This window comes from Theropithecus gelada, chromosome 10 (genome assembly GCF_003255815.1).
Source record: "Theropithecus gelada isolate Dixy chromosome 10, Tgel_1.0, whole genome shotgun sequence".
Classification (NCBI taxonomy): Eukaryota; Metazoa; Chordata; class Mammalia; order Primates; family Cercopithecidae; genus Theropithecus; species Theropithecus gelada.
In genome coordinates, this window is record NC_037678.1 from 96,213,334 (window position 1) to 96,233,657 (window position 20,324).

At 51.0% G+C, this 20,324-nt stretch overlaps 1 protein-coding gene across 3 annotated transcripts in view; it reads right to left on the minus strand.

The window, feature by feature from the left end:
• Positions 1-20,324, minus strand: part of ACSS1 (acyl-CoA synthetase short chain family member 1) — a 54,888-nt gene that overhangs the window by 21,998 nt on the left and 12,566 nt on the right. For 2 of the 3 annotated variants that reach the window (XM_025400612.1, XM_025400610.1), the window contains exon 3: positions 2,666-2,865. In XM_025400612.1, coding sequence (XP_025256397.1) covers positions 2,666-2,865 — 200 coding nt within the window. Of the gene's footprint in view, positions 1-2,665; positions 2,866-4,243; positions 4,760-20,324 lie in introns of those variants that run through there. The other variant, XM_025400613.1, reaches the window with a different exon arrangement.

Consider the following 20,324-nt stretch of genomic DNA (forward strand, 5'->3'; position numbering starts at 1 on the left):
GAAATTTTAAAATACCTAAGTAAATGGAAAGATATTCCATGTTTGTGGATTAATATTGTCGACAAGGCAATACCCTCCAATTTTTCTACAGATTGAATGCAATTAAAATCCCAATATCTTTTTTTGCAGAAATGGAAAAGCTAATCCTAAAATTCCTATGAAAATACAAGAAACCCAGAAGAGCCAAAACGATCCTGAAAAAAGAAGAACAAAGTTGGGAGACTCACACTTCCTGGTTTCAAAACTTACAAAGCTACAGTGCCAAAACAGTTTGGTACTGAGATAACAATAGATAGATAATCATATGGATAAATGGAATAGAATAGAGAGCCCAGAAATAATCCCTCCCATATATGGTCAAATTATTTTCAACAAGAGTACCAAGTCCACTTATCAGGGAAAAGAATAGCCTCTTCAACAAACGGCACTGGGACCAATGGACAGCCATAGGACAAAGAATGAAACAGGACCCTTACCTCACACCCTGTACAAAAATCAGCTCAAAAGTAAAGACCTAAATGTAAAAAGGTAAAACTTAAACTCTTTGAAGAAAACATATGAACAGGGAGGCCGAGGCGGGTGGATCACAAGGTTAAGAGATCGAGACCATCCTGGCCAACATGATGAAACCCCATCTCTACTAAAACTACAAAAATTAGCTGAGTGCAGTGGCACACACCGGTAATCCCAGCTACTCGGGAGGCTGAGGCAGGAGAATCACTTGAACCCAGGAGGTGAGGTTGCAGTGAGCTGAGATCATGCCACTGCACTCCAGCCTGGTGACAGAGCGAGACTCCATCCCAAAAAAAAAAAAAGAAAGAAAAAGAAAACATAGGAAAAAATCTTCACAACATTGGATTTGGCTATGTTTTCTCAAATAATACAGCAAAGACACAAGCAGCAAAATAAAAAATAGATAAATTAGACTTCATTAAAATTTAGAACTTTTATACACCAAAGTTTACTACTGAGAAAGTGAAAAGACAACCCACAGAATGCGAGAATATTTGCAAATTATATATCTGATAGAGGTCTAATATTCATAATATATAAGTAACTTACATACTCAACAACAAAAGACAAACAAGCAATTAAAATATGGGCAAGCAGCTTAAGTAGACTTTTTCCAATGAAAACATACAAATGGACAACAAGTACATAAAAGATGTTCAATATTATTCGTCATTAGGGAAATGCAAATCAAAACCACAATGAGATACCACTTCATTCTCACCACGACAGCTATAATTTTTTTAAGTGAAAAACAAGATGCAGAGAAACTGGAGCCCACATGTACTATTGGTGGAATATGTGGTGGTGGAAATGTAAAATGGTACATCTCCTTAGCACAACAGTTTTGCAGTTCTTTGATAAGTTAAACATGGAATTACCACATGAGTCAGCAAGCCCACTCATAGGTACACATCCCGAAAATTAAAAGCAGGTGTTCCTATACATGAACATCCATAACAGCTCTATTCACAATAGCCAAAAAATAGAAACAACCCAAATGGCCATCAATTAATGAATGGATATTACTCACCTATTAAAAAAATGAAATACACGTGCCACAACATAGATGAATGGAGAATGTCTGCTTAATGGGTGTAAAGTGTACATTTTGAGTGATGAAAAACTTCAGGTATTAGTGATGATGATGACTGCATAACACTGTGAATGTACTTAATGTGACTGACTTGTATGCTTTAAGATGGTTACAACAGTAATTTTAGGGGAGGGGAATAATAATAGTGTTATTGCATAAAATACCTATGAAGACTAAGGTAAATTAAAGGACATAACCTTTGTAGAGTGCTTAGAACAGTGCCTGGTACACAGTTGGTATTACAGAGTTCTAGAGAGAGGAAGAAAAAGAGAAACAGGTGGCAGCATCAACCTTGAACGTGGGGGAGGAAACCCTGAAAGGAAGTGGAAGGGCTTCCTAGACTTTTACACAGAGGGAGGTCAACAGGGGTCTGAAAACTCTACCCACTAGTTCTATTTTCTATGAGACACAAGAGTTCTCAATGGCCCCTAGAACCTGGCACCTGCCTTGCAAAACCAGCTCAGAGGACTCCCTCCAGGAGATAGCAGGGAGCAGAGATCAGACTGCATGGACATAGGGCCACCATCCCGACACTCAGTCCTTTGACAACAGCAAAACAAGGAAGTTATTGTTCCGCACAGTGTCCAAAACACACTGACCCACATGCAGACAGAAAGACCCCCTTCACCTGACTCCAGATCCCCAAAGATGGTCCACCCCTTTGCTCCTCAGGATAGAAGGCTTCCAGTTGTTGACCTGCGGGACCTTCCCTGTGTGTCTCCAGCGTCATCCCACCTCCACACTTCCTTCCTGCTGCACTACACCCGCCTCCGCTAGGCACTCATGCCGCGCTCCTCCTCCACTCGGCCTGTGCCTCTGCTGTTCCCTCCACCTGGAACTCTCCCTTTTTCACCTGGCTAAATTCAATGCACTCAGATCTCAGCCCACAGAACAAATTCTCATTTGGCCATGTGCCTGTCCCTAGTAGGATCTGTCATTTGTCTGTGTGACATTTTATTAATGTCTGCACTCTGATGGTCTCTACACTGATGGCCAGGCCCCCAGGAACAAGGATCAGGGAACTCCAGGATTCCTCCCTCCCCACGCCCACCTCCTCACCATCATTGATCCTCCCAGCCAAGGACGCCGCACTGAAGCCAGCAAAGATGACTGTGTGGACAGCTCCGATCCTGGCACAGGCCAGCATTGCTGCCACAGCCAGTGGGGACACGGGCATGTAGATAGCAACACAGTCCCCACGGCAGACTCCATGCCTCTTCAGCGTGTTGGCCAGGCGGCACGTGGTCTCCAGCAGTTCCCTGCAGCACAAGGAAGAGAAAGCCATCAGAGATTGAGGAGCGCCAAAACGCAGAGCAGTTTGGGGTGGAGCAATACTGCAAATGTTATGTCACATACACCCAGCCCAGTGCCAGGATAACAGGCACTTGAATACTTAATGCATGGAAAGTACTTTTCCAGAAAAAGAAAAGTTTTTAACATTTGTAGATTGCTATTGGCAGAGATTCACTGCCACATTGCTAGGGTGACAAGGCTATCCTTAAGTCCACTTATGGCAGGGTTTTGTTAAGGGAACAGGAGTGTAGGGGAGCATTTTAGAATCAATTCCATCTTAAAACTAGCAAGGCACATTCTTTGCCAGTCACGACCCACAGTCCTAAGATGTTTACAGCTGAGGAAGCAGCTTAATACCTGCAAAGGCAAACTCTTGCAACAACAGAATGTCCAGATGCCCCAATATTGCATAACATATGCTTTTAAGATGATTATAGGCATGCTTTGATGTACTTATGCACTAAAATGCCAAGGATAGCTTTCTTTCAATCAACAAAGTAATAAATGTCACTTTGTCAGCCTACCCGGGGGGAGACATAGCTTTGCTTTTACATAGATAAGACCCCTATATAAGAAATAAACAAAACAGAGGCATTCCTCCTCTTGCTGAGGAGGCCCTACTATGTAACTGAGAAGCTTTCAATAAACTATTTCTTTTCACTGAGCTCAGCCACTCGCCTTGGATTTCCTTCCTGGCAAGATCCAAGAACCTTCTCCTGGGATCTGGATGGGGACCCCTTTTTCCAGCAGCAGCTTCTCAGGGACCATAAGTGTCTGAGGCATAGATCATCATGGTTCCAAAACTTCTGAAAATGTTTGCCTCCAAAAGAAAGACTGATCTCATAAGACATTTAGTCGAGAAACGACAGGTCCCAGATTTTTGAATCAACACAGTCGAGGGGCACCAAACAATGCCCTCAGCGGACAGGCCCCCAGGCCCAGAGAGGGTGGACCCCAGCTCTGCAAAGCCACAGTGAATCAGGAGTGAAGGCCGCACGCAGGGCAGCCACATCTCCCTGCTGCCCCGAGACAGCATGTGCAGGTAGAGCAAGCACCCTGCTTTCTCCTCAAGCTAGGGGACCATGGATGAGGGGAAGGGAAAGCACTGGGCACCCGCCCGGCCCCCATGTCGTCCCCCACATCGCCTACCTCCACGGGGTGTGCGTGCCCTTCCTCTCTGGCCACTCTGGGGCCTAGCACCAGGTTTACCCGCCAATCAGGGTGCAGCATCTCTCTGGGCAAGCTGATTGGTTCAGGGCTGACACCTGACCCAACCTGGTCCAGTCAAAGTCAACCATACTCAACTCCGGGAAAACCTGGAGCACGCGAGAGCTGCCCACTTGCCCGCCATGCAGCGGGAAGTGGAGGAAGTGGAAGCGATCCCAAGGTTGTCTTTCCTTTCCGGGCCTCCTCATCCCTCTGAATCTGGACCTGGCAATTGCATTAACCACTTTCCCACTCTTGCTGTACTGACTTTAATTAATTATTTGCAATAAAAAGAGCTAACACATAAGGAAGAATGAGGGGAAGCTAAGGCCCCTTCTCTCTAGGCGGGGCAGGGCACCAGCCGGCAACCTCTGCCCTCTGCAGAGGCCCAGAAAGCAGACCCTCCTCGGGCTTGCAAGGCCCCTCGCAGCGTGTTTGCATAGCTCTCCTCTGTTCAAAGGGTAGTCAAGGAAAGGGCTCCCGAGAACAGTGAAGCTCAACGAGGCCACCCGGGAAACCACAGCAGAATGAAAATGAGCTCTCCGCATCACAGGCAGGGGCCTCAAGGAGGCCTTTGTTTCTTCCCAAGGCCATCTGCAGAGGGGACCACATGAGAACCAGCCCGCAGTTCTCCCCACAGCCAGCACGCCTGCCCAGCCTGGCTCCAGCGGCCTCTTCTGTGGGATTTCATCGTTTTTCCTTCAGGCTTTCAGAAGGAGGACAAAGGCGCCATTCAGTGGCGCCCCACCCACCCCTTGCCAAGGTTTGTGATAAAAGACAGAACACTCCCCAGGAAAACCCCCAGCACCAAGCTCTACAGAATCTAGGGCTCAGCAACACTCCTGCTACTCCGGGGAGGAGGCTGGGGTGGCCTGTGACCAGCTGAAGAGGGAGCCGTGGTCAACAGCAGGGAAGAGTCACTCAACATCCTCGGCCAGATTCCGTTTTCATAGCTCTGAGAGCTTAAGCCTCACTGCTACGAGAGATGAAGGCTTGAATGTATGCTCAACAGTAAATGGCGATGAAATTCAGTCCCTGTTCTGCAGACGGAGGGCAGCAATCTGAAGCCAAGAAAGGACACCAGACTGTCCCAACAGAAAGGCCTGGGGTAGCTTTCTGTAGTAGCTGCCTAAGCATGAGAGCTTATCTTTCTCAGCTGCCATGTGACCATCTGAGAAAGAGCAAGCACCCTCCACCTTGTACAGCTGTCACAAGTATTAATAAGAAGCAAGACCGACTTGGAAGTCTGCCAGACATTCAGCAGGAATCGTCTTTCCCGTCAGATGGAAACTCTCAGAAATCTGTGTGTGAAATCATTTTCTAAAATGACAAAAATCAGCTAACTCACGTCAGTGAATTCCTAAGATGTTAAAAATCCCATTCTAGGCACCTTGGGAGTGAGTGGGGTGTTTGCACTGGAGAAAGAAATTGACAGGGAAAGTGTCCTCCAGGAGCACAGCTCCGATGGGGAAATGACGTCACATGTGAAGGTGTGCAGGGCACTAAGCAGCTCAGCTTGGTGGTATAGCCACTGGGGGTGGCAGGGAATGGCAGCAGGGAGAGCTTTCTGGGTAGATAAGCTGTTGGGAGAAGGACTGGGGCAGAAAGAAGAGTGGAGTTTCCCTATAGGGGCAGACGTCACCCAGTCATTGGAGCTGGACAGCTAAATGACAGCCTTCAGGGAGGGTCTAGAGACGAGGTTTCCCTGGAAGACTGAGGCCTCAACATGGGCCCAAGAGCTGAAGCAGGGTCTGGTGAGTCCCACACTCTTGCTGCTGAGTCCAGAGGAGAGGCTTCTGATAAAGGATTTGATCCAGGTAAATCTCAGAGCTCTCTCCCTTCCTATATTCTCTGCTAAGAGAAATACCTCGGCAAAGAAGTGGAAAGGATCCTTGAAGTGGAAAGGATCCCTGGATGTCAGGCGGTGCAGCCTCCTTGGGGTTCTGAAATCTGGCAGCCACATTTTGGCCCACAGCAGCCCAGCCTCTGCTTAAACATCACACTGCCAGAGCTCACCTCATGGGGCCACCTCTCTGTCACTTTGATAGGGAAACAGTCTACCAAAAATTGGACCAAGATTTGCAACTCTTCAAACTCTACCCCTTAGTCCTACCTCAGACCTTTAAAGCTTCCCAGAATAAATCTAATTTCTCAATGACAGCCTTTCAAATTCCTGAATATTCCCCACCCCTCATCCTCTTGGAAGCTTTTCCTCCCCCAGGTTCTCTGGTCCAGCCCTCCATGACAGCACTCAATCTCGGTAGACACCCCCAGACTTCCAAGTGAACCCCCACATTCTCATGCTGCCTGCCCAGAGCTGAATGTGGGTACCCAGACCCTTGACCTCAATTCTATATTTAACCATGTTTTTATTTTTAATTTTTTTTATTTTTCTGAGGTGGAGTTTCGCTCTTTTTGCCCAGACTGGAGTGCAATGGCTCGATCTCAGCTCACCGCAACCTCCACCTCCCAGGTTCAAACGATTCTCCCGCCTCAGCCTCTCGAGTAGTTGGGATTACAGGCACGCACCACCACACCCGGCTAATTTTGTATTTTTAATACAGATGTGGTTTCTCCATGTTGATCAGGCTGGTCTCGAACTCCCCACCTCAGGTGATCCACCCACCTCGGCCTCCCAAAGTGCTGGGATTACAGGCATAAGCCACTGCGCCAGGCCGACCATATGGATTTTTAAAATACCTGACAGGTGGCTCAAATTCAACATGAGATCACTAACCTGCACCCTCCCAACTCCTAATACATGTAGCAGATGCCCTTTAACTAGGGCTTTCTCATATTATGGCCATGGAAATGTTTTGTGTTTTTTTAAAGTAGGCTTTCCATTTATCCCAATCTAATTCTATCTCAATTTCTCCCCATCTCTCCAGATGACTTTTTTGGTTGTTTTTTTTTTTTTTTTTTTTGAGATGGAGTCTCGCTCTGTCACCCAGGCTGGAGTGCAGTGGTGCCATCTCCGCTCACTGCAACCTCCACCTCCCAGGTTCAAGGGATTCTCCTGCCTCAGCCTCCTGAGTAGCTGGGACTACAGGCGTGCACCACCACACCCAGCTAATTTTTGTATTTTTAGTAGAGACGGGTTTCACCATGTTGGCCAGGCTGGTCCGGAACTCCTGACCTCAAGTGATCCACCAGCCTTGGCCTCCCAAAATGCTGGAATTACAGGCATGAGCCACCACACCCAGCCAATTTTTGAAGCCTGGATTTTTAAGTTTAAACTCTCATTTTTCATTAGCAATATCCTCCAGACATATATTATTGGAAAATATGGTCAGCAAACCTAGATCTTCAAATCATCAAAAAATAAATGTTGTTCAAGTAAGTGATCCTGCCATTCCAAGTACTCAGCAACTATTTGAAAGCACGTTTTTGGATATTCATAATTTCTCAGACTTCCACAAACCGAAATGTTACTGTTTCTGTATCAGAAAGATAACGCAGCCACTCAGTGACTGATGCCTTGGGCTACAGTTGCAGGAAACAGTGGCTTCCTCACTACCTGCAGGATCCTCTTTTGTGGTGCCCTAGCAGGTCTCCAAAGCACGGGGATGTGCAGCTTTCTAAGTCACTAGAATGAGTTAGAGTTTTACTTTTAAGTCGAAGAAGAAATATAACACTTGTCGTTCAGGTACTGAGCAGGATATTTAAGTTTGTCTGCAATGCAGACTCTGCCGGGTCAAGCTTTTGGTGTGGATGTATGCAAATGATGTGCAGAAAAACACAGATTTGGTCTTGTGTTCCTGGTGCTCAACACTAGGAAAATGCTGACTGGCCTTGGGGAAGGAAGAAGACTTATTATCAACTCTTAACATCAACTGGGAATAACTTTTATCAATGCTAAAGATATAATCTGACTGCAAGTAATTGTGACCAACATGATAACTGCCTGAACTCAGACGATACAAATGCACCACTACCCCCCACCCCCCGCCTCAGAATTTAAAATTAGTCCAAAAGAGGAAACAGCTGGAAACAGAGTTCAGAGAAAAGAGAAGAAGAAATGCACTGGTATTTATTTTTTCATCTATCTTTCAATCGGAGCTAGCTTCGTCATGGTTAATATTGAAAGTATCCTTTTCTCCTAGACATTTCCTGATGAGGGCCCAGGCTAAGTAAGTCCTGTGTGTGCTGTCGTGTTTAAGAAATAAACAAATTGAGGCTGGGCATAGTGGCTCATACCTGTAATCCCAGCACTTTGGGAGGCTGAGGCAGGCAGATCACTTGAGGTCAGGAGTTCAAGACCAGTCTGGCCAACCATAGCAAAACCCTGTATCTACTAAAAATACAGAAATTAGCTGGGCGTGGTACTGCACGTCTGAATCCCAGCTACTTGGGAGGCTGAGGCAGGAAAATCGCTTGAACCGGGGAGGTGGAGGTTGCAGTGAGTTGAGATCCCACCACTGCACTGCAGCCTGGGTGACAGAGCTAGACTCAAAAAAAAAAGAAAAAAGAGAGAGGGAGGGAGAGAGAGAGAGGGAAAGAGAAAGAGAAAGAGAAAGAAAAATTGAGAATGCATGATTGCTTACTGCTTACCATTATTCTGGCACTCAGTATTCATGAAATAAACACTAGCTAACAGACTTCTTTGTTGTCCATCAAGTACAAGGTCTGCTTGGGTAGAGATTTGGGTTTTGCTTATTGCCTTCTTCCCAGCATCCACCTAGCTCGTATAAGGTACTCAATAAATATTTGTTGAGCAAATGGGCACAGCAGGTGAACCTGAAGTGGGAAGGACCTCAGCCAAGAACGACACCCACTCTGTAGACACCCTGTGTCCTCCTTCCCCTGAGGTTAGGCTGTTGTCACCTTGCATCACGCTGGCATGAAAATGTGCTGCTGCTCTGAGAAGCAAATGGGAAGGACCCCCCTCTGAGAAACCAGCCTACGGATACTTTTCATTTTCTTCTGCCAATAAGGGAAGTAAACTCAGGTAATTGTCTTGATATGTGAAGGCCTCTGAAAGACACGAAGCATTTCCCCGGGCTCAGTCACTTCTCTCCAAGCACTGGTGCTGACGAGGGCTGGGGGAGGTCAACTCCATGGTCTAGATCCAAAACTTGAAAGGACATTCCTATGCTGTCTCTAGAATTTGATATTTTCTTCTGTATGCTGTGTTAGGAAGATAGAGGTAGTAAGAGAAGAAAGGATCAGCCTTAGGGAAGGGAAGCCTGGCAAGGCAGACCCCTTCCCACACAGGAGGAGCGTGGAGGGCCACGCAAATCATGGATGGCCAGCTCGTGTCTCATGGACCCAGGCTTGGGGAACAGACTCCTTCCCACCTGGCAGACTCCTCTGGCCCTGACATTACTGTAGCCACTGACTGTCATTCAATGGTGGTAAGATTTGCTCACTCTGCTCTTTACTACCACTGAGAGAACAGAAGACCAGGAAGTCAGCTAGCAGGGCTCATAAACCAAGTATGAAATTTCTTACATCATTATTTGATGTCATGGCCGTGACATTTAGCAAAGAGAAGTTGCCGTGAAAACATAAAGTGGCAGCCGCACTTGAACGTGAATGGTCCCCTGGGCCAAGGTGAGCCCAGGCACAGCGAGGGCCCCCAGGGGACATAAGCTGAGATGCCAGTAGTGATGCCAGCTCAGCCAGTAACAAGATCACTAAAGCTATGTGTGTTCTAAATTCCTTATGGAAAATGAAAGTCTCTTCCCTGAGGATTTGCTATAGACTCTGCGGAAAGTACTGAATCTGCAAGTTGATCACTCAGGAGTCTCATAGGAGGCCAAACAATGACTGATCAGAGAACAGGGCTCCCAACGCAGCACCACACACCACTGGGGCCTGAATTGTCTAATCTGTGAAATGGCCTAATAATAGGACCCACTACCAAGGTGGTCGTGGGGACCAAATATGAAGTTACAGACACCTTTGAAGGTGACCTGTAAACAGTGGCCATAATGACTGCAGAAAATACAAGACATGGGAAAAAGAGAATTGTTGAACACTGATGGACCTTTAAGAAAAGTGGGCACCTCAGGTGCTGCCTTCTCAGGAGGGCAGGTGCAAAATGCTGGCTTGCCTTATGGAAGCTGCTGTCTCTGTGTCACCAACTCAGGGCACATGCGCCTCAGCTGTGTGAATGCCTTGCAGGAAGCCCTCACCTGCACAGCCCGCCTGCTCCATGCCCCCAAGGCGGGTGCTGAGGGCAGGAGTAGATCTGAGAAGGATGCAGAGCCTCCTACATTTGGGGTTGCTGCCAGTCTGGGGGTTCCAGGCACTCAGCCCGAGGCCTGTGCTTCCAAAAGGCCAGAGGGAAGGCAGGTCCACCCCACATGCTCTGCACAGCCTACCACCATGTGCCATGTCATCCCGTCACTGCTCCCCTGCTGGCTACCCAAGCTTCTCCAGCATGTTTGCCTGCCGCTGTGAGCACAGGAAACCTCCTCTCCAGGCCCATGGCCTCCTACCTCTTCAACATCCGGGAGGTGTTCCCTCCCCCGCCTCTCCTCCCACCTGCCCTCACCCCACCCCCAGTTCACAGCCCCATCTTATGGAATGAGGACAGAACAGCTATCAAGCAAGTATCCTGTACCCAGGGCTGCTCCCATGAAGCAGGTTCCCATGGAGAACCCACTAAACTCTCACAAAAGCCCATGGGCTCCGAGCTCCCATTCCCTTCTTCACTTTCCTGATGAGGAAATTGAGGCACAGAGAAGTTGAGCCACTTTCTCAAGGCTATTCAGCTGAAGGAGTCAGGGCTGGATTCAAACCCAGGCCCAACTCCAGGGGCCTTGCTGTCAGCCAGCTCCTCAGTATTAGAACCACTCCTATTGCAAAGGCTCCCAAACTTCAAAAGATTTGCCCTCTGCGAATGCTATAATTATTCATCTAACGTATTTCTTGAGTTAGTTTACTTTTTTAATATAAATTGATTCTAAGAATGAACCAAAGGCTCTGAACCTGAGGCTGATTCTCTGTTCAAAAGGGAAAGTTAGCAAGAAAAGTGCCCAAAGCCCCCACACTCATGGGGGTTCAACTGAGCCTTTCTTCTTGTCACCAGAATGGAGGACAGGGCTGAGGGTGGGTGTGGAACGGCGTTTTCCTTCATCATTCAGTGTCTGGCTCCTCGCTCAGGGCCATCTGCCCAGGGCACACCTCCCCAGGCACAGTCAGGTCAAATCCCACATCCTTAGTTTTTCTTTTCTCCTCTGACCAGAGCCCAGGATGCGGTCAGCTTCTAAGAAAGCCTTGTAGGATGGAAGTACCAGGCCAGCCTCCAGAGAAGCTCTGTCCTCATTCCTGTTAACGCCTGGTTTTCCCTTCGACCTCAGCACTTGGCTTTGGCCCAAGTCTTTCTGGAAAGGAAGTTCTTTTTCCAGATACAAAGCCCAGCTCACATGACTGCAGGAATCAGGTGTCAATGCCTGAAGAACTTGGGAGGCTCCTGCAGGCTGGCAGCCCAGGACAAGAGCACACTGGGGGACTCGGGTCCTGGAAGCCAGCCCTGAGAATAGCTGGTTCCCTGGCAGAACATTCACCCCTGGCTGGACAGACTTGTTTACCTCCTGGGAGAAAGCCACAGAAGTGAGTCCTTTCCCTAGTGGAATTTGGAAAGGGATGTAGGTTTTAACATTCTGTAAACATTCACTTTACCCTGTGGTTGAAAAAAAAAAAACCACAGGAGATTTTGCAGGTCCCACTCCAGGTTTGCACGCCCCACATGCCCTCTGTTCCGTCTCTCTGAATGGCTCTACCAGAGCCCATTCGGCTGCCACAGACACAGCACAACACAGGGCAGCCAACTTCACACAGAACGCTGCAGAGCCTGGACGCAGGTTGGGGGTCCTTCTATTTATCAGGCCTTCCTAGAAGTCCACAGAACATTCCAGATTAACACCTAGAGGAGAATAAGCCCTGGAGGGGAAGTTCGCAGACATAGCCACACAGGTGGAAATCCAGAGAGCACAGCCGCTTGGCATACCTGCCTCGGACCCAGCGACTTTCCCTGCTTCTTGGCAGCAGCCTAGAGAAGCATCAAACTCCTACAAAGAACAGGAGGCTCCTGCTCCCCAGTGCTGTGCTTGATAACAACCAGTTTCTCAGCAAAAGAAGCCCTGACTTACAACATTTGCCAGTGATCACTGTGCCAAATATTTCCACCACTGATTTTCAGCTCCTGATAGGACTGACTGGACAAGGCGTTGGGAAGATATGCACACACAACTACTCTGTGGAGCCCGTTCGACACTAACCCCAGCCTGGGAGCCTGCAGCCCAAGTACCCAAACCACCGAGCCCCAGGAGCAGCCTCCTCCTCTTTCTTTGCAGCCACACCCCAGAAGCTGCCCAGATGCCCCACCCCAGGCCACCCTTAAAGTTCACTGGAACTAATTTTCCCCTTTATAAAACAATAATTGTTAATAATTTATTATTTCATTCCTTTTATTTAATGATTATTCATTTAATGATAAGTAATTGCTGATAAACCCTGTTATTTAATGATTATTCATTTAATGATAAGTAATTTGGCCAGGCGCGGTGGCTCACGCCTGTAATCCCAGCACTTTGGGAGGCCAAGGCGGGCGGATCATGAGGTCAGGAGATCGAGACCATCCTGGCTAACACGGTGAAACCCCGTCTGTGTTAAAAGTACAAAAAATTAGCCGGGCGTGGTGGCGGGTGCCTGTAGTCCCAGCTACTTGGGAGGCTGAGGCAGGAGAATGGCGTGAACCCGGGAGGCGGAGCTTTCAGTCAGCCGAGATCGTGCCACTGTACTCCAGCCTGGGCGACAGAGCGAGACTCTGTCTCAAAAAAAATAAATAAAAATAAAAAAAACTTAATTTGGAAGGAAGGGGAGGAGCAAAAGCATGCAGCATTTTTTAGTCCACCCCTTGTGACCTCAAGACCACAATCCCTCTGATCCTGGGTTTAAGATGACATGGAGGGTCTGCAGAAGCTCGAGGCTGGGCTTCCACAGAGGGCACCGTACTCCCGGGCATAAGGCCAAGGGCTGAGAGCACACCCACACTCTCTCCATGGCAGCCCTTGTCCCCAGGCCACCTCACATGGCCTTGCAGCTCATCCCTGTTCAAAGGCACTACCCCAGGGATGCTGGAATCTGCACCAGGCTGAATACCCTATTGGGAGGGGAGCCCTTCCACAAAAGTGGCCCCATTTGCACCGGGAAAACATGCCAGAAACCATACTAAATGTTAGCCTGGAAAACTGTCCCACAATTTAGTTGTGAAGTCCAAAAAACTAATGGGTTTCTAATGTGAAGATAGAAGACTGTTCTTGTTGAAAACGGGCTGGCCTGCAGGCAATCCACATGAGATGGGCCACCATGGGTAGAATGAATACATCAGGGTGAAGACCAGAGCCTGTTAGTTACAGCAGATTTTGAACAGCTGTGGTGGCCAAAGGCCTTTGCACACTGAAGTGACTTTGAGGGTTTGGTCACCTGCATGAGGAGGAAGGACTGCCAGGCTCCATTTGAGTGGCCTGGGATCTGAGAAGGTACAGGTGGGATCCTTCTGTCCTAACAGTGGGTTGTGGAGCCCAGGTATCAGCCCAGTCAGGTTCCACAACCCACCCACTGGCCTAGAATTGCCTGTGGTCACCACAGCGTCTTCTCCCTCTACATCCACGCCAGCCTGGCATCCTCCACCAGAGTCGCCCTTGCTCCCGAGGTTCTGCCTGTGAATCAGCATCAGACAGCTGCGCATGGGAGTGCCTGCAAGGCGTGCTGCTGCTCTGCTGCTGCGCAGAGCGGCTAGAGGATGCTGGGTTTCCTGGGGCAGCCCCGCTCGCTGTGAGGGTGCCGAGACACAGGTGAACCAGAAGCAATGGTGGTTTCCCGAGTCCTGGACCCAAGCTGCAGGAGAATGTTTGGAAACTCAGCAGTGCCAGTGAGGTCTCTGGAGGCCCTTCTGATTGTGCCAGAGGTCGAGGCTGAAGGTCCCCCCAGAGGCTGCTCTTCCTACCTCCCAGGGATTTGGAAGCACCCTGCCTAAACTCCCTTTCCACTTAAAAGAACAGCGGTGATTTCCCTTTTCTACAACTGAATCCTGACAGATTTCTGACGAGCCATTGCTGCGGCATTCCCAGGGATGCATTTTCAAATACAGATTCCCATGACCTTCCCAGAAACTCAGAATGGCCCAAGCAAAGCCTGGGTACTGTCTCACTAGAAACCCTCCCCAGGGGACTCTGAGGCATGGCCTGCAGCTGGAAATCACTGCTGTAAATTCCAGCCAGAGTGACACAGTTGTTAAAGCTGCCTGGCAATTTCCCTGGCATGTTTGGAGACCATGAGGAATTCCTGAAGACATTCATGTCTGAGAAGATCCCACGTGACCACTTCTGAAGTCCCTGTCCACATGGCCTGTCTCCCTTGGTCGAGGCCGTTCCCCTAAAGGCTTCATCCACGCAGAAGCAGCAGGGAGAGTGGGACTGTGCTGGCCCGAACAGGGGGCAGACACATTCACCATATCTGCAAGCGGCCCTGAAACCTCTCTCCAGGCTTCTCAGGGGAACTAGACTGGATTTGTGGATGGGAAATTGTCAAGTCCCCACCCATCCTGACCCCCTACTGTCACAATGTTCAGATGAGGTCAAGACAGCCACAGGGAGGGTCAGGAGAAAGAATGACAGGGGAGGCCCCTGTTGCAAGAGGCCAGCAGCACCGTGCCACCACCTCCTGTCCTGGCACCAGTAACTCCACAGCCTTTGATCCTACCTCCTCTAGCAGCCAACCCTCAGTCTCTGAACCCTGCACAAGGGGTCCTGGAGTCCTCTGGCATGAGCCCCCTAAACCCCAGCTGGTGTCAGTGCCTAATGAGTGTCTACTGGTCCTCTGAGGCCCCAGACACCTGGAAGACGTGGCCCTGGCCAGCAACAGGGCATCCTGTCTACATGCAGTGGAGTTCGGCCTGGGCACACCAGGATGTTTATTTAGAGGTGTGTGGAGGGCCAGAAGCCTCAGCTGCAGAGCCCAGGGGTCCCATTCAGACCTGAACTCCACTTCTGATGGGACTATAGACTCCTCAGTACATCCACCACAGTCAGAGCTAGGGAACCTTTTCAGCTGCATGAACTCCCAAGTTCCTAAAGCTCTATGGATACCAGAGTCCCCAGCTTTAAAAATCAGGGTCCCAGGCAAACATCAATATGAACTGAAATCCTTGGTGTCAGCTCCTGCCCAAGGCCAGACCCACAGAGGCAGTGTAAGGGTGGCAAGGCCAGACTGGACACCGAGGAGATACCAGGTGACTTGAGGAGGATGGAGGGCTGGTGCCCCATCCATCCAAGGCCTTGTGTGCAGGCCTGTTGCCAGGAGTTAGGGGTTCCTGGGCCAGCTAGGAGGTCTAGTCCATCCTCACCCCACTGTCGTACCCCACCCGGGGCTGCACTGGGCACCCTGCCACAGGGGCACACTCACTACTGAATGGGCTTTGGTTTCCATTCCGTGCACTGGACCCCACATCTAACCCACGGTGACACCTTCACTCTGTGTCTGCCTAGCAGGGGAGGAGGCAGTGTCAAGGGCAGGAACTTGGGAATGAAGATGTAGCCCCTCCATGGGGAAGGGATGGGGGTGAACTGAGCTGAGCTGCAGTTCTGGACAGGTGAGAAAGTTTCATCCACTGGCCCCTGTGCTGCCCACACTGTGCTGGTGGGGACTGGACACGGGCAGGACTGAGGGACCCCACAGTGCAGCCCATAGCAAAGCTGCGAGTCACTTACCCCCTGCCTAGTGCCTGCAGAAACAGGAGGGAAAACGCAAAACAGGAGCCACAAAGCTGTGTCCTGGTCCTCACAGACTCATCTCCAGGCGTGACCCTCCCCCTAGGGAGGCTGTGCCCCCACCAGCCCACGCCCCTCCCCACCTCCTCACCATCACCCGCTAGCTCCCACCCCTCGGCTCTGCCAGCTGTTCCGCCCCTTCCCAGAACTGGGCCAACCCCAACAGCCCCTGCATGGTAGCAGGGGCGTCACAGAAGCCGGGATCCAGCCTGCGTGGTAGCAGGGGGGTCACAGAAGCCGGGATCCAGCCTGCGTGGTAGCAGGGGGTCACAAAAGCCGGGATCCAGCTCCACCGCAGGCGTTTGCTCGCGTGTGGACATAAAGATAAACTCCCTCAGTGTGGGTTACTGCACTGCAGTCTGAAGATGGGGCCTTTCTAAACTATGAAGTGCCAGGACCTCAGCACCCAGGAGAACGCAAGGGAGCACAGACAGCGTGCATAGGAAGACCCCAAATATTCCAGCGGCAGCAGCTGCAGCCCGGGGCTGGAGGAAAGGTGGATGCTGCTTTAAAAACAGCCCGTCCCGAGTAACATGGGTTCCTGTCAGATTCTGGCTCTAGCATGCAGATTCCAGACCAAGCGTCCCAGCCCGAGTCTCAGAGGCTGCCTGGGCACCCTCCTCTCAGGTGGGGCAGCTAGGCTGGGACTCCACGCCTCACCCGCCCTGGGAGCCCTACAGACCACACCGAGTTTGCCTTCCATGACAGCCGCTGTGTCACACACGGGTCAGCGAGGCTGTTCCCCCACAGCCTCCCGTGAGTTAGGATCCTCCCCCAGCTGCCCTGATGTTTTCATAAGGGAGTGTGCTCATTAGGGTAATTAACTTGGGGGGGTGAGCAGAAGAGCAAAGGGCAAGGGTCACCCACTAGGGACATAGGGAAGGGGCACATTTTAGCTGATGCACGTGTCCTCCCAGGCAAAGTCCCACTGAGTACCATCACCCCTGAAATCACCACCCACCCACTCTCAGCCCCAACAGCCACGGGGCCACCCATGTCTTGCCCTTCTTCAAATCTGAAACCCTCTGCTGGCCTTCCTTCACCTGGCCCTGACCTGTGGCTGCAACGGGCCTTCATCTTCCAGGCACCCCTCTGGTTTTCATCCCACGTGTCCCTCTCCACCCCCAGCAGCCCGGTGGAGGAGAAGTGTGACTGCATTTTGCAAATGCGAAAACCAAGGGTGGGAGAGGTGGAGCGACAGGCTCTAGGTCCACAGCCAGGGTCAGGGTGGATAGAGCACAGCCTCCTGCCTCCACCAGGTCCAGGGCTCTGGCCCCTCCCCCTGCCAGGGTCAAGGCAGGCAGGGCACAGCCTCCCGCCTCCACCAGTTCCCAGACCTTGGCCCCTCCCCCTGCCGTGTCCTCACCAGTCCCCCACTCCTGCCCTCATCACACTTCCCCTTCCTCTGCCTCTCAAAACTCAACCCTCCACAAAGCCTTCTCCAACTAAGTGTCTGTGACAGGACTTCCTGCTTCCTGCTCCCCTCGAGGGACCAGCCACTTCTGTGACCCCCCTAAATGGCTGTGTTTGAAGATATCCAGGGCGGACAACAGAAACAAGCTCTCAGAGAGGTGGCCCCAGGCTCAGTCCCCGCCCCACCTCAGCTGTAGTGTGTGGCAGCTCCCTCTCCCTAGGGTGAACGGACAGGCCCTGTCATGCACGGCCCTGCGGGCCTCCGTGTCAGGTGCCAGGCTGCACAGATTCGCAGTAAAGCCCCATGCCCAGCCCAGCACGCCCACGGAGAAAGCCTTCCCTCAATCCCCTGGGACTCTGAGGCAGCTGGGGTTGGGGGAGGCCTGACATCCCCTCTGCTCCTCTGGTCAGGGGCTTCTCACTGTGCAGGACCCTGCCCAATAAAAAGGCCGGGAAATAACAGTCACAGAAATGACCCCCACCAGCGGGAGTTTCCACAGGGCAACAGCTCCCGGAGTGGCACACAGTGACTGCGCTTCCTCGCAGACTCGGGGCCCAGTTCTGCCCCTCCGTGTTTCATGCACGCCTGCCAGGGCTGGAACACTGGGGCCATCGAATCCCTCCTTTTACAGATGAGGACACTAAAGCCCAGAGGGATAGGTCTGAGGCCATAGGACAAGCCAGAGCTAAAACCTGGTCCTCTGGCTTAAGATGCTCTCATTTAAGTTCAAGTTCAAGTTCACACTCCCCTACAGAGACCCTCAGAGAAGAGGTTCACTGATTTGGAGCCTCTGCAGGCACCCCCAGCCTGGCACCCACGGTCCGGTCTCTCCTCTGTGTGGGGGCACACCCTGCTGGCTGAGAAGATCTGGACCTGCACAGGGCCTCAGGCTGCTTCCCGCACCTGGAATCCAGCCCTAGCCTGGAAATTCCTGGCCCAGACCCCAGACCCCAGACTCCAGGCTCCAGGCAGGGAGAAACACACCAGCTAGGCAGCAGCCATCTCAAAGCCTCGTTCATCTACCTGGGCCACCGCTTTCCCAAAAGAGAGGAATTTGCATTTCTCCACATGGCCACCCCCCAGGGTCTCTAGAACCTGCCCATGCGAACTACAGTGTGAAGGACAGTCTTCTAAAACAGGCACCGGCCGGGTGCGTTGGCTCACGCCTGGAATCCCAGTACTTGGGAGGCCGTGGTGGGCAGATCACTCCAACCCAGGAGTTCCAGACCCACCTGGACAGCATAGCGAGATCCCATCTCTACAAAACATAAAATGCTTAGCCAGGCTTGGTGGCACACACCTGTAGTCCCAGCTACTGGGAGGCTGAGGCAGGAGAATCACTTGAGCCCAGGAGCTCGAGGCTACAGTGAGTTGTGACAGCACCACTACACTTCAGCCTGGGTGACATTTTTGAGCCCCTGTCTCAAAAATAAATAAATAAAAATAAAATAAAATGGGCACCTGCTGGAGAAGTGCAGGTAAACAGCCAAAAAGAACCGCTGCCCTCCCAGAGTGCTGCCTGGACCCACAGCCTCAGGGCCACCAGGCCCACAGCCTCTGGCAGGCACTGTTCTGCTCTGGGCTTTCAGCCTGCTGCTTCACCAGGGGAGAAGGGCTGCCTCAGCTAGCTCTGGGCAGAGGAAGGCTGGAAATGGAGCTGGGACCTGGAATTGGGTGGCAGACTGCCCTGGGAGATGAGTGCAGATGTCCCAGGCTGAGCCCTTCACCTCCCAGTGGGAAGTGAGGGCTGCAATTATGAAGGAGGAAGCGGGGTAAAACCGCGGCAGGGAAGGGGCTCCTCCTTCCCGAGCCCTGCAGCCAGCCAGCACGAGGCCCAATGTCGCTGCCCAGTTACAATGCTGAAAACAGCTCTGGAATCCAGTGAGTACTCAATAAATAGCAGCTACATCATCATCACGGCTATTCTTACTTGCTAGTGCGTTCAAGCTGTCATCTCCCTGTGCCTACTTTACAGTCATCTCCATTGTGACAATTACCCTGGGTGTACAGATGGGAAAGTCACACCCGGGGAGATTAGGGAGCCACACAAGGGCACAGGCCAGCAGCAAGATGGTACTGAACTAGAGCTAGAACGTGCCTCTTTCTGCAGACCCTGTGCCCCCGAGGACCTGGGGAAGCAGGGACTGCAAATCCTGCACTTGCAGGGTGAAGGCCGTGGGCACCCGTCCCAGGGCTGCATCTGCCTGTGTTGACCCAGCGTCACCTGTGCCTAAGGTCATGGTGGGGGTCAGAGTCGGGAGGTTTCCTTTGCCAGGTCACCTGGGATTGTAACACACAGACTTCCTCACTGCCTGCAAGCTTCCTGCATCGCCACCGGCATCCCAATCTCTACCAGCCCCAAGGGGTTTCTTTAACAGGCCCAGGCTGCTAGTCTGTACATTGATCTTCCAGCCGAGGAGGCCTGCAACCCTCCTAGGCACCTTAAGTGCTGTGGCACGAGGCCCGTGGGCAGGAAAGCACTGTGTTCAGTGGCAGTGATATGTCTGCTGGGAGGACAACCAGCACCAATGTCTGGGGGCTTCCCTCAGAGAAAGGAAGAAGAAAACCTCACATCAGAAACTTAGCATGACCAGGACAGTAAGGAACTCACATCCCTCAAATACTAGCTGCAATTACAGGTAACACTTTTCACTCAAACAGTAAACAGAAATGGTCACCTCGTATTAAGCCTGGCTAAAGTCTGCAAAACCATTTTGGAAGAAGTCTGTTTATTTTTATTTTTTTATTTTTATTTTTTTATTTATTTTTTGAGATGGAGTCTGGCTCTGTCACCCAGGATGGAGTGCAGTGGCACAATCTTGGCTCACTGCAACATCCACCTCCCGGGTTCAAACGTTTCTCCTGCTTCAGCCTCCCAAGTAGCTGGGACTATAGGCGCACATCACCACACCCAACTAATTTTGGTATTTTTAGTACAGACGGGGTTTCACCATGTTGGCCAAGTTGGTCTCAAACTCCTGACCTCAAGTGATCCGCCCACCTCACCGTCCCAAAGTGCTGGGTT